At 55.5% G+C, this 24,226-nt stretch overlaps 1 protein-coding gene across 1 annotated transcript in view; it reads right to left on the bottom strand.

The window, feature by feature from the left end:
• LOC109434701 (maestro heat-like repeat family member 5) overlaps positions 1 to 24,226 on the bottom strand; it is a 47,375-nt gene that overhangs the window by 633 nt on the left and 22,516 nt on the right. The window contains 13 exon segments of the mRNA XM_088799296.1: positions 123 to 225; positions 349 to 471; positions 1,191 to 1,346; positions 1,922 to 2,098; positions 5,992 to 6,135; positions 6,891 to 7,005; positions 7,432 to 7,587; positions 9,862 to 10,043; positions 11,227 to 11,386; positions 17,446 to 17,600; positions 18,472 to 18,621; positions 22,515 to 22,655; positions 22,944 to 23,093. Of these exon segments, the coding sequence (XP_088655422.1) occupies positions 123 to 225; positions 349 to 471; positions 1,191 to 1,346; positions 1,922 to 2,098; positions 5,992 to 6,135; positions 6,891 to 7,005; positions 7,432 to 7,587; positions 9,862 to 10,043; positions 11,227 to 11,386; positions 17,446 to 17,600; positions 18,472 to 18,621; positions 22,515 to 22,655; positions 22,944 to 23,093 (1,912 nt within the window).

The following is a 24,226-nucleotide window of genomic DNA, read 5'->3' as shown; positions in this document are numbered from 1 at the left end:
GGGCCCTGCGCTCCAGATGCAGACGTGTGGCAGGCATAGGTGGCTGGGCCAGAGCCCGGGAGGGGCAGGGGCTCAGGCGGGGCAGCTCTGGGGGCACCCCCGAACCCGCCAGCCCCGGTCACCTATGAAGAGCGCTGCCCAGGTCTTGATGTGGCAATGGGGGCTGTGCAGGTAGCTGAGAGCCTGCGCCAAGTGGATGCTGAACTTCTCCTGGCTGTGGGTCATCTGGTTGGGGGACAGTGTGCCCGTCACTCACTCGTCACTGTGGCTGGTAGACCAGCTCCCCCGCCCTGCCTCCGCTGCCCAGGTGCAGCCCAGTGTCCCCGGCCACGCCCCCAGGCCCCTCACCAGGCAGGTCCAGAGGAAGTGGCGGGCACTGAGGCCCCTCTCCCAGGCCAGCGAGCAGAAGAGGGTGTGCCGCAGCGGCCAATGGAGCAGCACCGCGCAGCGGTAGAAGGTGAACTTGGCCTGCTGCGGGGCGGCAGGGGAGGGGTCTCTGAGCCGAGGACCACCCGTGGGGCTGGTGCAGCAACCCAGCTCCTTCCCACTGCGGACTGACCGCCTTTTGCCTGACTCTCCTTCCCTGTTGCTCTCTATCTAACCCACCCTCAGCTCCTACTTATTGGCCTGTGGGGAAGCCTTGCCGCCTGGGCTGCAGCACTGGGGCCCCTGGCTGAACTGAAGGCAGCTCTCCGGTTTGTTTTAGAACTGGCCGCTTAATGTCCATCTCCCCGATGGCCAGAGCCCTGGAAAGGCTGAGCAGTGTCTTAGTGGTCGGGGAATGGCTCACAGGTTGGCACAAAGTAGGGCCGGCACACAGTAGGACTTGATCCACATTTCTTTAGGTTTAATGAACAACCTGAGACCCCACCATGTGCCAGTGCTGGGGCCACAGCAGTGAGCAGAACAGACTAGGTTCTGCCCACACAGATGGCACAGCTGCATGTGCGCATGTGTGTGTGCGTGTGTGTGCATGGGGAGGGCAGATGATTGTGTGCTTGTTTGTGTGTGCACACGCACATGGCGAGGCAGACCGCGGAGAGGGAAGCAAATGCAGGAGCGAAACCCGCTGCCCTAGGGGCACCCATCACCCTGAGGCAGCCCTACTGCTGTCTGCAGACCCCCAGCCTCCTGACTTCCCCGCCACCTGTGGGACCCACGGAGGCAAAGGCCCGTCAGCAGGCACTGACCGTGACGACGGCTGGACAGCGGTCCTTCAGGTGCAGGAGCAGGGGCACCATGCTCTGGTACACCTGGGTTCGCAGGCTACTTGGTTCCCTGCCTGCCATCGCTGCTACCAGGTCCCCAAACAGTGCCATGGCTGCTGCCCGTATCCTGTCACGCTCCTGCAAGACAGGGGGCTCAGAACCGCAGCCAAACCTTCCTGGGGGTCCCCACCTCCACCTAATTTGGGAACCCGTGCCCCTTTGTGGGGATGGGGCTCAGGTCCTCAGCAGGACCCTTTCACCCAGGCTCAGGGCTCCCAGGGTAGTGTTGTGCCTCCCCCCTCAGACAGGGCTCCCAGGCTGCGTCCCAGGCCATCCTCAAGGACCTAAAATCATCACTCCCTCACACTCAAAATCACGCCCGACAACTCAAGTGTCACATGTGCAGTTGGGGCTGGGACTTAGCCCCTGATTTTCCAGGGAAGGGAGAACAGTCCTTGTAATGGTCACTCAGACCATCAGGAAGGGCTGGAGACTGACTGCTGGTGCTGACAGCCCCGTGGAGAAGGGCTGTGTGACACCTGGTGTCCACGCATCTGCCCCGCCCACCTGTGCGGGCACACACGCCGGTAGCGCCCGGACATCCATCTCCCACCCTAGTATAAGGGTGGCTGGGGTCCTGCTTGCCTTTGAGGAAGGGGGCCCCAGGATGGGCACGAGGAGGGGGTGCCCTGCCTGGCCCAGGGCACACTCACGTCATCGAAGAAGGAGCGGGCGTTGATGGCGATGCTGAGGCTCTGGACCCCCACTCCGCAGGCGCCCAGGCGGTGCAGCACGTCGGACACGGTGCCCATGATGTGCTCCACCACCGGCTCGCTGTTCTGGAAGAAGGCGTTGAGGAAGGGCGGCAGCTGTCCGTGGAGCAGGCTTCCCTGGGGGTGGCAGGGGCGGTGGGACGAGGGCTCCAGGACCTCGCTCCCACCCTGCTCATGGCCTGGGCACCTGCACTGCCCCCGAATACCTGCCCAGCACTGTCTCCCCACCCCGCTGGGGTCCCCACAGCGGGACCTGCGCCTCTAGCCCTGGTCTGCATGCCAGGAGCTGTGTGCCCTGGACAGGGCTCGCCTCCCAGCCCCTTGGGTCCTCGGGGGTCCAGGCAGTATTAACCCCATGCTACTTGGCTCCTGAGTCCTTCCTTCTCCTGTCCCCATGCTGGCCAGAGGACCCGTCGCCAAGCCTGGAGACCACCCCTCCGTTCCTCCACCCCACCCTGCCTTTGCCCCCATTCCTGGCCCCTTCATGGCTTAGAGGGGACCTGGGGGGCTGGATGAGACAAGGGTGGTCAGCTGTCACATGCTGAACTCAACGGTTTCTCGCATCACAGGGAGGTGGGGGCACCAGTGGCAGCTTCAGGCCTGCTGGGTTGCAGTGACCATTTTCCATTTTTATACCACTTGATAAACAACGGAATTGATTTTGGCCAATTCCGTCTGTTCCACTTGCTTGCAGTGCGTTCCTGAATTGTTTAGATGAACTGTGGGAAATCAGTGTGTTGGCCAGTGGATGGTTCCTGCCGTCCGGACCCTTCTCAGTGACTTGTGTGCAAACCAGGGCGACTTTTTACAGCTTTTAAACAAGTTTTAGGCAAGTTTGTTGGCTTCCTAAGCTCTGATTGGTTTTACATTAAATTCGTTTTCAGCAAGTGAATCATGTAGCAAGAACAAACACTTTCTGAGCACCTACTGGGCGCAGCCAGCAGTGGACAGGGCCACAGGATGGAATTCTAATGGGAAGGGCCAGAAACTAAACTAAACACGCACAGCATGGTGTGTGTCAGAGGGTGACAAGTGACAAGAGGGAAGATAAAGCAGGAGGGGCGGTGGGGGTGGGACAGGCCAGCGCAGAGGTGGCAGTGGGGGCTGTTGTAAAACTTTAAGATCAGAAAAGATGTCACTGAGAAGGTGACAGCTGAGCGAGCTCTTGCAGAGGTGCCGGAAGAGCATTGCAGCAGCGGGAGCCGTGCGGACAAACGCCTGGGGAGCAGCACACCTGCCGTTTGTGGGCACAGGAGGCTGATCACTCGTCACAGGTGCCCACTGGCTCGGGGGGGAGGAGGGGAGAATCACTGAGGAGGAGAAAGGAACCAGGGAGGGGGTTGCAATGGTCGGGTGGGGCGGATGCTGGTGCCTTCAGTGGGGGCAGCTGTGAAGTGGGAGAAGGGGTCGGGTGCTGGGTGTCCTGTGGGATTTGTTGGTTGACTGGACAACCCCATGTATGGGGCTGAAGCAGCTGGAGGGGGAGTCGCATCGACAGAGATGGGGGCTGCAGGGGAAGCCTGTTTCAGGGCACAGAGTTCAGTCTGAGATGTGGCAAAGATCCGAGCAGGTAGGTAATCGAGGCTGGAGTTCAGGTCCAGGCGGGGATACAGATTCGGGAGCAATCGGGCAATAGGTGGCACTTGAAGCTTGGAGGAGACCACCAAGGGGAAGAGGAATGCGGAAGGGGCCCAGGGGGTGATGGAGCACCAGAGGCCAGCTACAGGAAGGGACACCTGTGCTGACGAGCAGGCACTCACCTTCAAGTGGTGAGGTGTCCTGAGGCCAAGTGGACGGAAAGGTCACCCAGGCACGTGGGCTGGGCAGTCTAATAAGATGAGCGGAGTGACCACTGGGGGAGGTCACAGGTGAGCTGGACAAGAGTGGTTTCAGGTCGGTGGCAGGAGTGAGGCTGCTCACGGGAGGCTGGGTGCCTCACTTGATAGCTACATTTGCTCCGTTTTCCACTGAATATTTCATTCATACACACGCATTACGCTGATAGCATCGTCAAGAAAAAAAGCACAATTTCCAGCAAGGACAAAAAAGGCTGGGAGGCCTGCGGGGACGGAGTCCCAGAAAGCAGTTTCCAGGCTCTCGGCCTCACGTGGAAAGGTGCTGGCTCAGGTAGTAGATGGCCATCAGCTGTGACTGGGTGGCCATCAGCTGTAACCTGTTAGCCATTAGCCACTGATATAACTGCCGTGGCTGAGCTAGCAAGTGCGGATTGCAGTTAGCAAGTGGGGTTAGCAAGTGTGGCTGGTGGATTGCGGATTGTGTGGATCCTACTTCCTGTGTCTTGCCCGGCCGCCAGCAAGACTGGGGTGCAGGAAGACCCCTTGTTGGGGTACTGGCAGATGTTTGCTTTTGTGTCTCCAACCCAGCTGTCAGGGAGACGATAGTGGTATGACTCCCCCATCCATGGCTCTGTTGGTGTCCTTTTCGGCCTCCCCATATCCTGCGTTCTGATGTGGGGAGCGGGAGCTGAGTCCCCGCATGACAAGGCCATTCTTGAAAATCGCGTCCAGATTTTCAGTGTGATTTTCACATGACAATGGGAAACCAAGACTTTGGACTAGGTGTGCAGACCCCTTCTCTCGAGGAGAGTGGCAGGACCACACTGGACACCGTTGGGTCCATGCCCAGCTGCCCCTTGTTCCTTGTAAGACGATGCCTGCTGCAGTGGGCACAGGGGTGCCCAGAAAGAGATGGGTCTCAGCCTCCGTGGAGCTGTGGATGACCCTTGGCCAACGGCACTGGAGCAGAAGTGAGGACAAGTTGTGGGGGTGCCCTTGAAGGCTGGAGTGGACTGCTAGTGGCCCCTGAAGGTGAGGGCAGCACGCTGGGTAGAGGGCAACAGAGGAGGGGCTGTTCCCCAAGACCACTAGGCAGGGCGGCCATGCGGCTGGGACAGGAGCTACTTCTGTCTTGTGTGGGGAGCCATGGTTAAAGCTAATTGCAAGCCTTAATGGCTCTGCTAATGCATAACCGGTTTGTGCTCCTGCGGCTGGCTCGCCACAGTCTTGTTTGAGCCCAGGTCGGTTTGGGTCCTGCCTGTAGCTGCACTCTGGCCTCCTCATACGCTCACTGTGACCCAGTTTGTGCAGTGTGTTTGACGGTGGACAGAAGTGGCTTTGAAGCTGTGCACCAGTCAGTGAGGGGCACAGTCCTGGGGGCCGTGTTTTTCTGGGTGCCAGCAGAGGGTGCCTCTCTGGTGTCTGGGGCAGTGACCGTGGACCCTCCCTCAGCTCCAGGTCCTGCTCCCTGCCATTCGGTTCTGCCTGTCCTGTGCCCACGGCGGCAGGCCTCCCTGGCTGGCTCTGCCTGTCCCCCCACCCCCCCACTGGATGCCATCTCCCCCAGCCTAGCACGTGAGGCAGGCACTGTCCCCACACCCATTTGCCAGATATGGCCGTTGAGGCCCAGAGAGCTGGAAAGTGCTGGAGTGAGGACTGGATGAGCTGGCTTACAGGTACAGCACCTGTGCACGGACCCCAGACACCCACAGCAGGGGTGATGTCAGGAATTCTTGGGCCTGAATTAGGGGCTGCTGGAGGGGCCTCCTCTCCTGCCTCCAATGATGCCTCTAGCTGCTCACTATGGGATGTGGGCTGTTATAGTGACAGGATGGAGTTGGAAGGGAATGGAGATGATGAAGCAACAGTGGACTGGGGGGATCTATCCATATGATTCTCGGGGAGGTGTCTCCTCTGTGGGCCAGATTTGGGGTGTCACCTAGTCGCCTGGTGGTCTGTAATAGTGTTCATCTTCTCGACAAATGGAGGATACACTGGTGGAGATCATCCCTTCTCCCACAACCCTGAGGCCACCTGTAGCCCCATTCTACAGATGAGGAAACTGAGGCCCAGAGAGGAGAAGTCATGTGTCCCCCGTCACATGGCTGGAAGGGACACAGCCAGGACTCCAGTGCATTGGCCCTTGTCCACACCTGTGTCCTGGCTGCCCTGGAGGTCACGGGTGTGTGCCAGCCACGGCATCCTCGGTCTTACCTTGTCTGGGTGGAAGAGGACGTTCCCTAGGCCCTGCAGGCTCAGCACTCGGACCTCAGGGTTTGGGTCCCTAAGGCTTTGGGCCAGCACATCCAGGACATCCTGTTTGGAGAGCACCTCCAGGAGGGCGGGGCTGTAGAGGAACTGGGTGACCCCACAGGCAGGCAGGTCAGGCGGGGCACCCTCTCGCAGGAGCGGAGCCCAGGACCAGGGTCTGGTGGGGGTTCTGGGCTGGGGGGGGGGTTGACCAGCACCCTCTGGGTATCGTGGTTAATGAGTATTGGAAACCCCCCTCCAAGCAGGTTCCACCCTTCAATGTATAGATGGAGAAACCAAGGCTCAGAGGGGCAAAGGGCCTTGCCTGAGTCCACACAGCAAGGCTAGGGCCAGTGTCCATCAACAGCCGGCTCATAGGCCCCCCCGGGACAGAGCCCCGTGGCAGGTGGCCCAGACATTCCTGAGAGTGGGGTGGGGTGGGGTGGAGGCAGCACCAGGCTGATTTGGGTTTTCCCTCCTGACATGCATGATGGAAATGACACACGTCCCCCCTCCCTGCCCCTCGCTCACTGCTGCCAAGTCTGCCACACTTAGCACCTGTGCGCTTCTACCTGCCCATCCCCTTTCAGCTCCACAGTCCCAGCGGTGGGAGGGAGGAGAGGCTGACCTACACTCAGGGCCCTGCAGGCCTCAGGCCAGGGAGGGCGGGGCTGTGGGGACCCTGAGAGGTGGGGGACCCAGCCAGGAGCCCCAGAGTGGGGAGGAGGGATGTGAGGGGTCTGTCTGGGCGGGCCTTCCCCACGTCAGGTTGTGGTCCTGGTGTGTGTCCTGACGGGGCACTGAGGCAGCTGGAGAAGGGGTTCAGATGGTCTCTGAGGGGCCCCCGCCTGGCCAGGCCCTACCTCAGTGAGGATGAGGATGGCCACCTTCCTCTCCCGCTCCTCCTGGCTCTGCAGGGTGGGCAGCAGCTGGCTGAGCACCACCTTGATCTGCCTGCAGTGGTTCAGCACCATGGCCCTGGGGCGGGGCGGAGGGCGGGCAGGGCCTGGGCTCACAGGAAGGTCCTGGGCCCCCCTCCTGCCACCACCCCATCCAGCTGGAACCAGGTGGCTGGAGGTGTCACTGAGTGTGGGTGGGCACCACCTCTCAGAGCTCCCACCCCCTCTGCACCCACTGGGTGCCAAGCCTGGGGGAGACAGAGGAGCAGGTATGGCCCTCATCCCCCGGGAGGCGTCAGGCCCAGGTGTGGCCTGAGGGAGATGCCTACACCCACAGGCCCCCAGTGTGTATGTGTGACCAGGTGCGGGAGGCAGGCACCTTCCATGCCTGAGGGCCGTGTGCGGACATGCGTGAGTCCGTAGGGCTGTGCTCACAGGGTGGCCATGGGGATCATTGCAGCCCATAACCCCAGCTTCTGGACATGTGGCCTGACCCCGCCCCTACCTGGCCAGGAGGGTGACGCCCTGCGGGTAGGTGGGGATGGTGCTGAAGAGCTCCCAGGTGCCCTGCAGCTCCAGGTGGGCGAATTCCTGCCAGTGCCCCGTGCTGGACAGCAGGCTCTTCAGTGCCTCCAGCGATGTCCTGCGGGGAGCAGAGGGGCTCAGGGGCCAGTCCTGTCCCCGGGGAGGGTGCCCAGCTGCCCAGGTGATTCCTGCCCTTGTTAACAGAAATGGTCAGGTTTCCCGAGTCACAGGGTAGAGAGTCCTCGCCGAGCCTCGGGGGACAGTGTGTGGGGCTGAGTACAGAGGGCGTAGCAGGGAGGGAGGAGGAGAGCAGGGCGTGTGGGTGGGATCATGGAAGCCCAGAGAAGGCTCCACCTGCAAGTCCAGCTCCTGACACTCCTCTGCCGCTGGAGGTCTCAGAAAAGGCAGGACAAGCCCTGAACGTCGTGTGTAACAGAAGAAATGCCAGCCGTGAGGCATGGCCTCTGGACCAGGCGTCACTCTGGGCGCCTCCCATGCACCGGCTCAGGTGACTTTCTACTGCCACACTCTCAGAAGGAGGAAGCAGCCCAGAGAACTGATGCCCTGTCCTGGTCGCACAGCCCGGCCAGGGGCAGCGGAAGTGGAGTCGAACCAGACCCCTGGCTCCAAACCTGCCCTTTGATGTGGCTGCCACGGGCTCAGGGCTGCCCCAGACCCTGCAGGACACAGGTGGAGGGCCCGGGATGCAGGCCCACGGAAGGCAGGGCAGCCTTACTCTGTGGCCTGTCCTGAGTGCACCCCACCCCGAGTGCACCCCGCCCCTCAATGCGGCTGTCATCTCGGACCAGGCACGTTCTGAGCGCATTTGCAAAACCAAGTGTCAAAGGATGGAAACGCAGCTCTGTGATTGTCTCCTATGACTCCAACCCAAATGCCAGCTGGTTTGTCATCTGGCCCCAAGCAGTGCCACTAAGGCTGCGTTTTCCAGGTCACTGGTCTCAGCCACAGATGATGATGGTTTGAGGAGAAGGGGACTGCAGGGCGGAGCGGCATGTTGTCCCCTCTGTGATGACTCTTGGAAGCTTTGGTTTCACAGTCACCTGCCTGTCCCTGCAGCCACACCAGGGCTTCAGGAAAGAGGAGTCAGGCCGCTTGGGCATTCTCGGGACTCCTGTGGACGCGGTGAGTGCTGTGAGCATGCTGGGGGGGCGGTGGGGGCAGGCAGAGCATGGGGGCTGGGGAAGCACAGGGACCAAGGCCACACATGGCAGCTTTCTCCTTCTCTCCTGTGTTCTGGGAGGAGGACATTTTATTAGCTTATTAGGGAAGATTCATGCATTTTGCACGGTTGATCTGAATAAAAACGGAACTTTATGCACATTCGAATTCAGAAGCAATATGAGAAGTGACATTTTTTTTTCCAGTGCCGCGCCTTGGGGAGAGCTGTTAAAACTGACAAATTGCGTGAAGCACATCATAATACAAACAAATGAAAAGAGCCGGGCCCCCGCGGTTTTAAAGACTAGCATATTGGATTTCTCAAGACACAACCTGGCACAGAAGGAACATGGGGCCCCCAGCCCGAACCACTGCCGCGTGCAGGGGGTGGGACCCTCCCACACAGGTCCCGTCCAAGCTGTCAGATAGGGGCTGGAGGCCAGCGACCGTCCACGAGGTCAGCACAAAAATGTACCGGTGTCCAGTGACATGTGCATGGGGACTGCAAGGCTGTCTGCCTCCAGGGACTGGCAGTGGCCAGGCAGGTGTCCCTGCTGTCTTATGGGCTCTAGCTCAGCCACGCGGGACATTCTGTGGGGCTCAGGGGAGCCTCTGACCCTCTCTGAGCCTCACTTTCCTCATCTGCAAAATGGGAAAGACACATTCGCCTCAGACTCCCTGCAAGGGCCACACTCAGGGAGGACATGGTGTCTGTGACAAGTGCTGTCCCGTGACAAGTGCTGCCGAGCCCCCTTGGGACACACACAGGCCGCTGAGTGCTGTGCTGACCACAGATAGGATTTAGATGGTTGGGTCATGTCCCCCAAAAAGCTCTGTCGAAGTCCTAACCCCGGCGCCTGGGAATGTGACCTCATTTAGAAATAGGGTCTTTGCAGATGGAATCTAGTTAGGATGAGTCATTAGGTGGCCCTGATCCATCATGACTGGTGTCATTATAAGAGGCAGGATGTTGACACAGAGAGACACAGGGAGAAGGCCACGTGGCGACAGAGGCACAGCCAAGGCACACCAAGGGTGGCCGGGCCCCAGACGCCGGGAGAGGCAGGAAGGGTCCTTTCCTACAGGTTTCAGAGGACACGGCCCTGTGGACATCTTGAGTTTGGACTTTAAGTCTTGAACTGTGAGAGAATAAATGCCCGTTGCTTTAAGCTGCCCAATTGTGGTGCTGAGTTTCTCAGCCCCGGGAAACCGTTCCTGTGGGCGGCCTTACCTCTGGGGACTGGGCGTGGCTGCCTCTGGGGCCTGCTGGCCGGGCTGGGGACCTGTGGGCAGGCTCAGCTCCAGGATGTAGTGTATCTGGGTGAGAAGGGCCAGGAGCAGCTGCGGGTAGGCCTCCCGCACGGCCTTCTTGAACTCTTGCGTGATCTGTAGCTCGTGCAGTGTGTTCATGGCCTGTCCGGGCAGGAGGGCATGCTGAAGCTCCAAGCCCTGCGGCCTGCGGGCCAGGCCTGCTGACTGACCCACCGCCCAGCAAACCCCATGTGGGCCACACCTCCTGCTCCCCGCTCACAGCCTCCCAGACCAGGGCCAAGTCCCTGAGACCCTTCCCTCCTTCCCTCCTTCCCTCCTTCTTTCCTTCCCTCCCTCCATCCCTCCCTCTCCCCTCCCTCGCGTCTGGCTCTGTCTGCTCACACCACTAACTGCCTCCATGCCTGTAGTGGCATTTGGTCCAGAATGTTCTCAGGGTGGACAACAATTCTGAGCAGGGATGACAAGGGGAGGGCAGGGGTTTGGGGCATGGCTGGATGCAGGGAAGGCTACCTGCTGACCCCACGCTGTTATATGGTCTCCCACAGGGAGGCTGGCTTCAGCCTAGGGCTGGGGTTGTCAGGGAGAAGAGCAGACTGAGGGCCAGGTGTGAGGAGAGTGTGAGGCTTCCCGTCTGCCACCATGTTCAGCTGTCACACACCCGTGCTGTAGGCAGCAGTGTGTGTAGGGGGCTCTCAGACTGGAAAAACTAGGGTCACCGCTGCTGCCTGGTGAGCATTCAGCCAAAGAGGTCAGGTGTGGCTGTGTTAGGTAGTGAGTTCCCGGCTTCTGGGGCTGTGCAAGCAGGGCCTGAGCTTGTGGGGAAAGCTGGGGCAGGGTAGGCTCCTCCAGGAGGGTGGGGGCTACAGGACACAGCCTGTAAGCTTCCTCCAGAATCCACAACCCCCAGAGCCCCATACGGGTACTGTCTCCATGCCCTTCCTCTCTGCCTGAACCTGTCCCAAGGCCTTCTCTCTGAGGCCGTCCACACAGCAATCCGAGTCCTGGACCCACACTGTATGCCTAATGACCCCCCTAGTCCTGCAGGCTCACCACTGTCCCACTTCACGGAGCGGAGACGGGCTCTGGAGCGGGCCAGAACCCTCGGCCAAGAAGTAGGAGCTGGGCCTGGGCCCAGGGCCTCTGTGGTCAGCCCCTGGCTGGGTGGTCCTGGGGGACCCCTCCTCCAGGCTAGGCTGGGCAGGGATGGGCTTCCCCTCTCCACAGGGCCTGGCACACCGTGGGCACCCAGACACCGCTGATATCTGACTGAATGCCCATGTGAAGTCCCTTTAGCCCAGTGGCAGTGGTGGTGGCAGAGACTCACAGCCAGTGAGCGCAGGTAGGTCTTCTCCTTGGGCTGGGGGCTGCTGTCGCTAGCCTCGATCGGCAGGGGCCGTTCCCGTAGCAAGGCCAGTAGCACCGCCAGCACCCAGCGGCTCACAGGCTGCTCGGCCCCCAGGGCCCTCCACAGTTGGAAGGCATGGCTGTGGGCAGAGAGGGGCCATGAGGGCTCTGCCATGCCCGTGTGCCACCATGACTGGGCCCTCGGGGGCCTGGAGTGGGGGCCAGGCTGGGTTCTGAGCCACACCTGGCAGGGTGGGAGGCCTAGGGGTGGATCAGGGTGTCTCCAGGTGGGGGCACAGGGCGTGAGAGCGGCACAGGTGTGTGTGGCTGGGGGGACACAGGAGATGGGGCCAGCTGACCCTGGTCCCTGCCCCAGGGTCTCCTCACTTTCAGGGTCTCTCCTTCAGGCCCCTCTCGCCCCAGTTGCAGACTCTGACTCTGTCTGTGACCTTCAGTGGCTCCCAAGTAGTGGCAGGACATGTCCAGCTGGCAGTCAAAGCTGTAACCTTCTGCCCTCTGCCCTCTGCCCTTTAGTCCCTGTCTGCCCTCCCTCCCGTCCTGCCTCTGAGCCTCCACACAAACTATTATTCATTGTGTTTGGAGCACGCCTCCTCACTGGGCTAGTTCCACTCAGCCTTTATGGCTGGCATAAAGTCTCTTCCTCCCGGAAGCCTGCCCTGACTACTTTCTCCTAGACTTGGGTGTGCTGGGGTCCAGCTCCCCGAGGCCCAAACTGAGTCAGGTTAGGGCCCATCACTGGTTCATGCAGAACTTTGTAGTGTCCTTGTGCCCATTTTGCAGATGGGGAAACTGAAGACTGGGGAGAGAGAGAAGGCAAGAGAGTGAGGGGGAATATGCTCTGTCAGGGCTCTCTCTGCCTTGTAACTGGGGAGCTGGGACTGGAAGCCTGGCCTGCCTGGTCCTATGGCCCTGGGACACCTGGGGGAGGCAGGGGGCATTGGAGTTCCCCATGTAGGTGACTCTGATGGCTGTTTTCTGGGCTAGATGGCCTTTGGGCCTGAGTGCTGGCGGAAGGAGCTGGAAGGACAGGAGGGATTTTGGAATGTTGGGTGGGGGCTGGGTGGGCCACAGTGGGGCCTGGATGAGCCCCTACCCCCAGGTTTAAGACAGACCCAAGGGAGACCACCCTTGAGCCCTGGGGAAGCCACCCCGCTCCCATCAGACCAGTGGCTGGGTGGGACAACAGCTCAGAGGACTCTGGGAAATACCCAAATGTGGTCACTGCCCACCTGGAAAGAATGGGGCCTTTGGAGTCAGAGGGTCTGGGCTCAAATCCCTGCTCTGCCTCGTGCTGGCTGTGTGCCTTTGGGCAAGTCACTTTCCCTCTCTGGGACAAAGCCTGCCTTGAGAGGATTAAGTGAGATGATTCTCCAGGAGTGAGGTGCCCAGAGGGCCCAAGTTTTCATTTTGTTTCCTGTGGGCATCTGCCACTCAATCAGCATGTGTGTGCTGAACACTGTCACATGCAGGCAACCTTCCAGAGGACCTAGCAGTGACAGAACTGGTGACTAGGTGGGAATGACGCCCTAGAGTTTGATATGGGCAGCACACGAGGGTGTGTGGGATGCTAAGTATATAAAGTGGGGGGCTGGGGAGAGGGGAGGTGGGGAACGGAGGGGAGGGGACAGTGAGAGGGCGAATCTGGGAGTCGTCAATTGTAAGTAAGGCAGTCAGTAAGAAAGGGACATGGGCACAGACCTGAGGCTGTTGGGGGAGAGCCATGCAGCTCAGGGGTGGGGGAGAGCCTTCCCCCAACTATACGTATGTAACATGTTAGCATGCGTGCTAAAGACATATGTGGAGAAAAATACAAGCCAGAAAATAAGAGAATATTGGAAGGGTACAAACTACACAATTCTGTTTATACCACATTATTTAGGACACACACCGTTATGTCATGGACTTCTAATTATCCAAGATGGGAGTGTAACCCCATCCTAAAGCTGGGACCCCAAGGGCTGCTTGTACATTGCAAATGTGATAAAACTAAATAAAAGAAAATGCTTGCTGTGCAAAAGGAAACAGTAAGAAAAGCTGCATGCCTCAACCAGCACAGTGGGTGGAAGGAGAATGGTTCTTCTGAGAATTTGAAACCCCAAATCTGTTCTGGGGTCTGATTCACACCACCAGTGTGACCCAAAGAAACCTCGAGCAGAGAGTTCAAATTGGAAATGTTCTCAGGCTGCTAGTTCCCCCATTAATGTCACATGTACTCCCATTTCATAGATGTTGAAATGTGAAAAATGTGCTTCTCAGAACGGAGGAGATCAGATGTAAATTCTAATACAGATGAAACTGAATGATAGACTTCTAGGCGGCGGAAGACCACGGTGGTTGTCTGGGTCCCCACCGCTCCAAACTTCCTTGAAAAACAACACAGAGCAAGAAGAAGGGAAGACTAAAACGACACAAAAAGCGGACTTCACAGAATACCCAAATTTCAACGGTACTATAAGCAGAAAAATGCCAATCCCAGCCTGCCATCCCTTCTACTCCACCCATCTCTGCTCCAGCCTGAGGTGGTGGCTGATAATGGCAGGAAAGGGACTGAAAAGCTTGTCCAGTGTGAAGGACAGCCTTTAAGATGTACAGCTTTGGGGAGAGAAAAGAGAGAGAGAGAAAAAAGAAGTGTCCTTTTGGAAATTAAGTGGTGAAAGGGAAAGATGCAAAAGGGAAAAATTTAAGGGCCTGAAAGAGAAAAGAGAATCCGAAACACTGGAAAACATGTGACCCTTTCACCTACCACTCACTAAACCAAAAAATCTATTAAGTTACTAGACTTTGCTATACTGACAGAAGAGGGTGCCATTGAACTTGAAATCCTATAAAACACACCGAGAATGTTTTACCTGAACAGGAGCAAAATTAACAGATCCATAGAATAATTTTTAAAAATTAGACAACAAAATCAACACACATCAGTGAAGGAACTCTCCCCTGAAACACAACCATTATGCAGAAAAAGTGCAAGATGAAACTCCAGATTCAGTTAAATACACTCAAGCAAGTGTGTAAAGATATGAGAATCCACCTTGAATTATAAATTCAAAAAGGACACACACACACAAATCTTCTAATAAGAAAGAAAAAAAGAGTTGATTGAATTCAGGAAAGAGATGGAAGAAATGACAAAATTATTTCAGAAAAAGAAGAAATACAAGGTGCTCAAGAGAGATAAGACTCAAGTGAAAATTTAATAAGGGGCATTGAGGAAAAGCAGTAAAACAATCAAGAGAATGGAAGTGAATTTAAGAAAGAAGTAAAAAGGATCAGGGAGAAAGTAGTGGAAATAAAAGACAGGTAATAATAGCATTTGAGTCTCTGAAGAAGAAAACAACAATGGAACACAGCTAATAATACTTAAAACAATAACCAAGAGAACGTTTCAGAAACAACAACAAGAGGAACAACAGAATACTTAAAGTACATAGTCAGAGAACCCACCAGGTACCTGGGAAAATGAATGATCAACTCTGAGACATTTCTTAGTAAAACTGTTAAACTTCAAAGATAAAGGAAAAAAATCTCCAAGGTCTTTAGGCAAAAGGATCACACAATTTGCAAAGGCAGAAAAATGATTGTTATTCGACTTTTCAAAGTCAAAACAAAACTACAATTGAGCAGCATTTAAGAAACACTTAATTAAAGAAAATGTGAACCAAAGATTTTATATGTAGCCAAGCTGTCCTCCAAATAAACAACTTGCAACATAAAGAACCTGGGAGGGAAGGGGGTTCTGAAGCCATGAGCCCTTCTTGAGGAATCAACGGGAGGATGAGTTTCATCAAGATGACTGGATAATTTCAGCAAAGGGCCTGGCGGTGACTGTGTGTGGCACACACAGAAAACAAACGTGGGGAAGAGCATGGATGACTACTTTTACAAAGTAGAAGTTTGCAACTGAAACAATGGGAGGAGAAGAGAGAAAGAGGAAGATAATCTCACTGATGGTGATATGGGCAGTGATGGGGGAGTTAAGGAATAACAATAATAATAGAAGAAAACAGATATTAAAATGGTAAATAATAAAACAAGTGACCGGGGCATTAAAATAGGATAGCAATACAAAGGTAACAACCAGAACAAAAATAGAACCTTTTCTAAATTAAAAAGCCCTAACGATCATAGATTACACACCTCATAGAAAAAGAAACATAGCAAAAATACACACAATTGCAAAATATTATGACAGAGTTGAGACTCAACATATCAGTCATATCAATAAACGTGGATGGACTTAACTCACCTATTAAAAAAAAAGATTTTTAATTTGGATCACAAATCAAGACCAAACTATATGGTGTATATAAGATGCCACCTAAAACAAATGGATTTTGCAATGTTAAAATAAAAGGATGGGTAAATGCATACTGTAAAAATGGGGGAAAAAAAAGAAAAAGAAAGCAGAGGTAGTGATCCTGATAACAGACAAAGTGGAATTCAAGCCCTCAAAGCATTGAATGTGAAAGGCAGGGCACTTTTTAACGCTAAGAGTCACAATTCATACAGAAGGTGTAACACTTATGAATATGTATGCACCAAATAACGTGGCAACCACCTTCATGAAGTAAAAACTACAGAAGATGGAAGGAGACATTGACAGAAACACATTAATAATAAGAGACTTTAACACACCACTCTCAGTACAAGACAGATCAAAGTGGACATAAACTAAGGAAGGATGTAGGAAACCTAAATACAATCAATAAAGTAACTCTTGTGGATATACATAAAACTCTACATCTGATAACAGAAAATACACCTTCTTCTCAAGAGCCCACAGAACGAAGATTCACAGAAATTGTTTAAAAGATCAATCCACTTCATAAAGCAGAAATGTTACAGATGACATTCTTTGAACACAATTCAATAAAACTAGAAATTACTAACAAAAACAAAAGAGACCTTCCACTTGGAAGTTAGAAGTCTTTCTGGAAACAAGTCTCGGGTGGGGGTTGGGGGCTTGTGGGAGGTCTCTTTTGGTGGAGTCTCATTTTCCAGTGGAATGGAAGCAGGCAGGCATCTAAGCGTGGGGAGTGGGTGGAGGTGTTGGGAGAGGGGTGGCCTGGGGAAATGCAGCGGGATGCCAGCAGCCCTGAGGGGCGTGGAGGTATGTGGTTGGAAATTTAAAATGTGATGTGCTTTTCCCTGTATAAGGCTGCACAGATGCAGGTGTGAAGTCAGTGAAGCCGGCTGTACCAGAGCTGGGTTTTGCCAGCTGAGTATGACACAGGGAACAAGGGACTTGGCACGTGTTTAGGGAGTGACCGTAACTTTGGAAGATGGAATCTACGCTGGTAAGGACAGGTAAGGGATGAGGACAGGTAAGGGATGGAGAGAAGACGGGTGGGGCAGTGGACTGGAGGTCCCGGGGGACAGAGACTTGTTGGGGTGCCAGAGGGAGTGAGCTGTGAAGGTGGGAGGTATTTGAAAGTGTGAGAGATGCTTGAAATTGGAGATGACCGAGCCGAGGGGATGACCGTGGGCGTGGCTGGCTGAGGGAGGGTGGCGGACAGGATCACAGGGAAGAGGAGATCCAGGTATCGAGACGTCCGGGTGAGGGAAATAGTGAAATCCCTGAGATCAAAATGGGGTGTAAGAGAGAGGGTGTCTGTGACCAGGAGCCACATCTTGAAGGACCGAGGGGTGACCCAGGGCAGGAGCATGGTGGAGGGGTCGCAGGTGGTACAGACTGAGGACCCGGATTCCGAGCTGAGATTTTAGGGAGGAAGATGACCCTAGCCTGCCTCTCAACTCAGGTGCGAGGGCTGTGGGAGAGAGCCAGGCGCCCCAACGAGGGCTGTGGGAGCCACTGGGGAGCAGGTGGGAGGTGGAGGGGTTCCTGGGAGGAGCAGGAAGGATGATGAGGTGGTGGCATTGGCACTCAGGGTCCCAGGCCCTCTCTCCATCAGGTGACAGGTGGTTGAGGCTGGGCAGGGGTGTTTTATGTGGAACACAATAGAATGAAAGGGTAGCAGTGCCTCCCCCAGGCCCACCCAGGACATATGCAATAAAAGAGCAGGTCCGTGGGCCCCCTCCCTGCACCCAGGCCTGTGGGGGTCCCAGGGGGCTGGGAAGGGACAGGCAGGAGGCCAGAGCTGAGGCTGGAGGCCCTGCCCCCTGCCTGGGGGAGGATAGAGGGTAGACGGGGGCAGTGAGGGAAGGTGGGGCTGGGTACCTGTCCAGGGGTGTGGAGAAGTCCAGGAAGGTGGCCACCAGCTCGGGGGTGTGGTTCCGGGCCAGCAGGGTGATGGCATGCAGGGCATTTTTCTTGGCTTGGGGGAGGCGAACAGAGCAGAGCTGCAGGTGGATGGCCTGACCTAGGTTGGCAACCTATGGAGGCAGCAAGAGTGCAGGGCAGAGGATTGGTCTGAGGAGGGGGGCCAGGCCCTCTTCTGTGAGCCTAAGGGGGAGGGGTCCTGCCCTGGTGAGTGTGGACCCCTTCAGCTGTGGTCCTCCCGAGGGGAACGTGTGAAGGGGGAGACACGGGTCTGCCCAGGGAAGTATGAGGGAGGAGACACAGCCCCATCCTGGACACCTGGTCAGAAGTCCCAGTCTGAGAGGGAGGCAGCCCCACTACTTTTCACACGGCCTTTGAGGTCTTCCAACTCTGTCCAAATGTTTCCATCATTGGAAGTGTTAGACACACCCACCTCATTGTCTCCTGCACATACCCGTTTGGCACACGCTGTGCCCCGAGCCTGGAATGCCCCTGCTGCGTCCACTTTTGGGTCTCTCTCACTCATCCATTCATGCTGATCCAGTGTCACCCACCTGAGCCCTCCTTGTCTACAGGCTTGGTACTAGTTACCCCCTTTCTGGGGGCACCTGCCCCACTGGGCACCGTCCTTTGCCTCCGTGTTTCCTCTGCTGTCTGGTCCTTATCTGCCTGGTGTCTGTCACCTCTGTTAGACTGAGAGCTCCCGGAGGGTCAGGGTTATGCTGCACCTTCTCCATTTCAATCAAAACGTTTGCCCCATGACCCTGCAAACGCCAGCCAGGGCCCCAGCACACCTGCTTGGGCATCCCCTCGTTCATTCCTTCATTCACTGGAACAGAGCAGGGTGGGGTCTGTGTCTCCCTCCAGCTCAAGTACAGGGACATGGCCTTGGCCCAGAGGCCATAGCCCTGGGTGCTGCCTGCTGGAGCACCCCTCTGACCCCTGTCCCATCCTGGCCGCCCGCAGAGGTCCCCAGCCCCTTACGGTCTCCAGCTCAGCCCCGTGCTCCTGGATGACAGTGAGCAGCATGTTGGCGGCTGCCTGCGCGCGGAAGGTGCTCGTGGAGCCCAGCCCATCGATGGTCGTCCGGATGAGGTGGCCCAGCTCTGCCAATGTGAGATGCTTCATGGCCTCCTGCAGCAGCGAGTGGAGGCGGCATCACCTCGGGCTGCCTGTGCCCCGGCCGCCCCCGCCGCTGCTCTTATTCCTTTGCTCCAGGCGCCCCAGTCTCTGAGCATTTCCACACTTCTGAACCTCACTCCTCCGGCCCCCCACCATGTATACCCCGTTTTGCAGGTTAATCACCTGTACATTTCTCTGAGCCGACCAAAGCCTAGGGGCCAGGAAGGAAGGGACACAGCTCCCTTCCTCGTTCAGACCCCAGTGCTGGTCCCAGGACCCTGGTGGCCGGGCCAGCCTCCTCCCCTCCCCTCCTCTGCCCTGCCCTCACCGCATGGTCTTCCTCAGCTGCTGGCCTTGGCCCAGCAGGGGTGCTCCCCACGCCAGGCCCCAGGCCCCCACCTATCAGCGTTTTAATTTAGAGCAATTGAACTTGAGCACAGAGAAGGATCTTCAAGGTCACCTGGACCAACCCCAAGACCCAAAGGTGTATGAGTCACCCTCACATGTGGGTGGGGCTGGGAGGGGCTAGGCTGAGTCTGGAACCCAGGGCTCCTGCTCCATGGTCGGGCCTCCCAGGAGCCTGACTCTGCTCTCTGTCCACATTCTCCCAGGAGCTGCTCTAACGGTTCAGGGAGGTGGCTGTCACCTTCAACCCCAGACCATGAGCTACGCGGGGTAATGAAGAGGCTGTCAGGGAAATGCAAAATGATAGGTGGGATGCCTGCTCCACAGTCACAGACCACAGTCTCTGAGAGGGAAGGCTGGCAGCATGGGGCTACCCAGGTAGAACCTTCGGGAAAGACTTAGAGCATCATGACCCAATATGGTAGCCACTAGCTACACGTAGCTATTTAAACTTAATTAAGTAAAATTTAAAATTTAGTTCCTCAGTTGACTAGCCATATTTCAAGTGCTCACAGCCACAAGTGGCCAATGGCTGCTTTGGATGGTGCAGCTATAGACACTTCCATCCTCCCAGAAAGTTCTATCGGAAGGCTGTGACGCAGAGCATCTGATAATGAGACGAAGATAGAATGCTGGTGATGGAATAATAGGAAGCCTGATAGAAAATTATGTCTGCAAGGATATTAAAGATGATAAAATGTTAATATATTTGTTGAAATGTTTGCAAGTCTGTTAGGATGTTTGTATGTATATTAGATATAAAAATAAGTGCTAAATAATGGATGTTAGAATATTTATTAGAATCTTACTCTAAAATTTTGGTAACATTTTTGTGAGAATGTTAGGTTGTTAGTTGTTAGAAAGGTAAAATAATTTCAATGGAATATTTGTGGTTTATAATAACTTTTAAAAAAGAATTTAGGTTATTACAAATCTGGTTAGAACATTTGTTAGAAGATCAAATTTAAAATTGTTTTCTAAAATGTTAAATTTTGGTTAAACTTCTGGTATTTAGAATGTTTGTGAAGAAATTCAACTTGAAATGGTAGTTAGATTCTCAGAATCCTAGAATGCTACAATCTCAAGGTTGGTAAATACTTTTGAGATGTCTTACTTTAACCCAGGGCATGAATAAATATAAGATAGAGGTGGCAGTGATGGTAGAATCTGTGGGGGTGATGGTGGTGATGGTGATGGTGATGATGGTGATGGTGGTGGTGGTGATGGTGGTGATGGTGGTGGTGGTGATGATGGTGGTGGTGATGATGGTGATGGTGGTGACGGTGGTGATGGTGATGGTGGTGATGGTGGTGGTGATGATGGTGATGGTAGTGATGGTGATGGTGGTGACGGTGGTGATGGTGATGGTGGTGATGGTGGTGACGGTGGTGACGGTGGTGATGGTGATGGTGATGGTGGTGATGGTGATGGTGGTGATGGTGGTGACGGTGGTGATGGTGGTGATGGTGGTGGTGATGATGGTGATGGTAGTGATGGTGATGGTGGTGACGGTGGTGATGGTGATGGTGATGGTGGTGACGGTGGTGACGGTGGTGATGGTGATGGTGATGGTGGTGATGGTGGTGACGGTGGTGATGGTGATGGTGATGGTGGTGATGGTGATGGTGGTGACGGTGGTGATGGTGATGGTGATGGTAGTGATGGTGATGGTGGTGACGGTGGTGATGGTGATGGTGATGGTGGTGACGGTGGTGATGGTGATGGTGATGGTGGTGATGGTGGTGATGGTGATGGTGGTGATGGTGGTGATGGTGATGGTGATGGTGGTGACGGTGGTGATGGTGATGGTGATGGTGATGATGGTGGTGGTGATGATGGTGATGATGGTGATGGTGGTGACGATGGTGACAGTGGTGATGAAGGTGTAGTGTATCCAGACCACATGAGGAATCAAGGACAAACTTAGGAATAGAATCCAGGTCTGTTCTCTATCCCAAACCTTCCTACATCTACCACCCATTGATTAGCATACCCTTCCTTCTTCTCCCCTCCTGCACTCTTGTCTGTCACTGTCTCTTGGCCAAGGAGGGCCAGAGCTGAACACCCATTCTCTGTGTTCAGGGACAGCACACGGTGGGGCAGACTGCCGATTCCCAGACACTGTGCTCCCAGTCACTCAGCTCCCCTGATGGCCTGCATGCTCTGGGGTCCCTTCACCACTGGTCCCCAGAGCTGGTGGCCAGTGGAACCCTCCCTTCCTGCCCCGCCTCTGCCCCCAGTCCAGGTTCTTTGGCATACACTGAAGCCAAGCCAGGTTTTCCCGTGTGGGCCTGGACAATTGATACGCTGGCCACGGGGCTTTAGATGTTCGGTACTCAATGTCTGATCGACCTCAGCACTGACAGCGTGCTGCAGCTGCAGAGAGCACAGGTTCTGGAGTCAACCAGGACCAGATTCTGAACCCCTGGGCCTTTATTAGCTGTGAGCCGCCAATTCGTCCTCATTTGGTTCAATTTGGTTCAACTTAATGGGTGTTAACTGAAGGCTGGCTCTCCGGCCAGGCCCTGTGCTGGGCCCTGGAGGGACTCAGTTTGTGGCCTGGAGTACTCAAGGTCTAACGGAGACTGACAAGCACGCTAAGTACAGGGTCTGCATTCACCATAGGTCCAACACCAAGAATGGGCAAGCTGAAATCTCCATGTCGGAGACATCGTGAACTGACCACTCAGAACAGGAGTCTCCAGGCAACACTGCCTGTCCAGTGTGTGCCGGCATCCAGCCTACACCCTGTGCTCAGCCTCGCCCATCTTCAGAAGGAAACAATCCAAATCAGGTATTAAATGTCACAGATATGGGATTTCTGTGGTAGTGAAAGGAACATTGGGGAACCGCTGGACTCCCCCAAGCCATTGACCGAGGAGCCGGGCAAGGTAGACCAGATGACAGCAGGAGAGGGGAGTCATGCTATGCCTTCAGAGGAGGAGGTTTGGCTTTCAGAGGATTAAGAGAGGCCCCTGGGAAAATGGGGAGGGTGGGAATATTTCTGCAGAGTGGTCCTCCTGCAAAAATCAGACTCAAAAGGAAGGATGTCCTCTGGTGCCTCTGAGAACACCTACCATGACAGCCACCCTGAGAGCGCCATTTGTTGTGTGCTCATGGCAGTATCACTGCCCATTTTACAGAGGAAGACTGAGGCTCAGAGAGAAGGGGCTATCCAAGGTCACACAGCAGTGAGGGACAGAGTAGGGACTCTAGCTTGGGCTGCTGACCCCAGAATCCGTCCCCAGCCCTTTCCTCCAATTTCCTCTCCCTCAGCACCCGTCCCAGGCCAGGGGCTTCTCCAAATACGCTCAGTTAATCACCAAAGATGCAGGCAAGATCAGTCTTGGTTTTAATACTCAGTGTGGCGCTGACCACCTGGGTTCAGCGAGGCCACATCAGCAGCTGGAATCCTGTCAGAGGGGGCGGCGGTGGGGGTCAGAGCAGAGCATGGCCACATCCCCCCACCCAGACCTGCCCACGCGTCTAAAGGCTTTGACCTTGATGACTTGGGAGCTGCTGTCCTTTGAGAACGCCACCTTCCGGGGGCTGGGGGGAGTGGCTTTCTGGTCTCCGCTGCTCCAGAGTGGGGCTTCATCCTTGCTAGCCTGGGAAAGCTGCTCGGGGGACAGTGCTTCCACCTTCGAAGCTTCTGCTGACCAGGGGTGGCATTGGGCAGGGGTGAGGGTGGTGCAAACACAGGCTTGGGGTCTACGTCAGGATGGGTCACTGGTAATCAGGATTAGCCCGGTGCCCAAGTTTGGGGATGGGACTCAGAGTGGTTCTGGTGTCCAGGTGAGGCCATCGCAGGCTATGGTTGAGGTTAGAGGTGGGCTTGGGGGCCGACTGGGGGAGGAGTTGAGTTCAGGAGTGCTGGTGTGGGTTCAGTGAAGGCTGTGGTTGGGGTAGGAGTGGGTCCGCCTGGTGGCCCGCAGAGGCTCACCTCTGTGGCGCAGCAGAAGCTGGTAGAGATGGCCCAACCCTTGCAGGCTAGAGAGCTGGGTGGCCCTGTCGGGGTCCTGGCACAGAATCCCCAGCATACCCATCAGCTGCCCGATCTGTTTGAAGTCCTCTTTTGGCTGTGGCAAGAGAATAGGGGGACCCCTGATGGTAGAACTGAGCCACGGAGCCCCCAGCCCAGCACGACCAGCAGCAATGGATCCCCTCAAATTGTGTGGGAGTGCTGGGACTTGGGTTTGGGTAAAATTGAAGGGGGGGGGCCAAACCACACAGAAATCAAGAGAAATAATATTTTCATGTAATATTTAGAAAATGAATGGCAAAAAATGATGGTGAACAAAGCCTCACGCTTGTAAACAAAGACAGATTCCCACCCTATGTTTCCATGACCTTGCGTCTCCCTAGTCCCAGACCTGGTTCCAATCAAGCGTTACTTACAACAGGCAGCCAGCCACGGGCCATAGCTTGAGAGGTGATTGTAGAAAACACCACATTAAATATCCTTGACCTTTTGCACAGTGTTTTGGCACCCCCATAAAGGTTGTGCCCAAGGCGAGGGCCTCCCCCCCTCCCCCGGGTCCTACTTCTGTGTGGGGCCACGAGAGCCACTTAGAAGCCCTCCCGAGGGGTTCCCCTCATCATAGGAAAGCTGGAGTCTGTGCAGTGAGCTTTCCCTTGCACAGCAGTCCCTTGTCCCCAATATCGCGGCCTCTCCCCTTCATTAGAAAGGCATGTTCGCTGGGCATCAGGCTGAGGAACTAATTTCCTCCTCTCCCCATGGAATTAATGAGGCTCCCTAGGGACTGAATGCTGATTTTGGCTGTGAAACGCAGAACCACTCGCTCCCTGAACATGTGCTCGTGTTCATTCAGCCCATGGTGACAGCGACAGATGGAGGTTAAGCTGGGAACCATGAACCCACCGGGGTGGTGATGGATAGAGGGCAGTGGGCATGGACCGAGGGCGGCAGGATAGTGGGAGCCCCCGCAGTAACTGCTTATCCTAGTCTGGGGCAGGGCCATGCATGTTACGAGCCCTTCACGGCCCCAGTCTGGTTCTCTGTACCCCTCTGAGGGGAATCATTTCTTCCCATTTCATGGGTGAGAAACTGAGGCTCAGGGTGGGGCTTCAGGGTGTTGACAAGAGCCCAGCCTCCTAAGTCAGGAGTCAGAGAGCCCAGCTGGGAGGATTTGAAAGGTCCTTAATCCCCACCCCTGGGCTGCTTCCTCCGGTGTAGAAACGGGGTTACCTC

This window comes from Rhinolophus sinicus, chromosome 6 (genome assembly GCF_057876585.1).
Source record: "Rhinolophus sinicus isolate RSI-liver-muscle chromosome 6, RSI-T2T, whole genome shotgun sequence".
Lineage (NCBI taxonomy): Eukaryota > Metazoa > Chordata > Mammalia > Chiroptera > Rhinolophidae > Rhinolophus > Rhinolophus sinicus.
The sequence above is the reverse complement of the archived record's forward strand: the minus strand, read 5'-3'. Positions and strand labels throughout refer to the sequence as shown.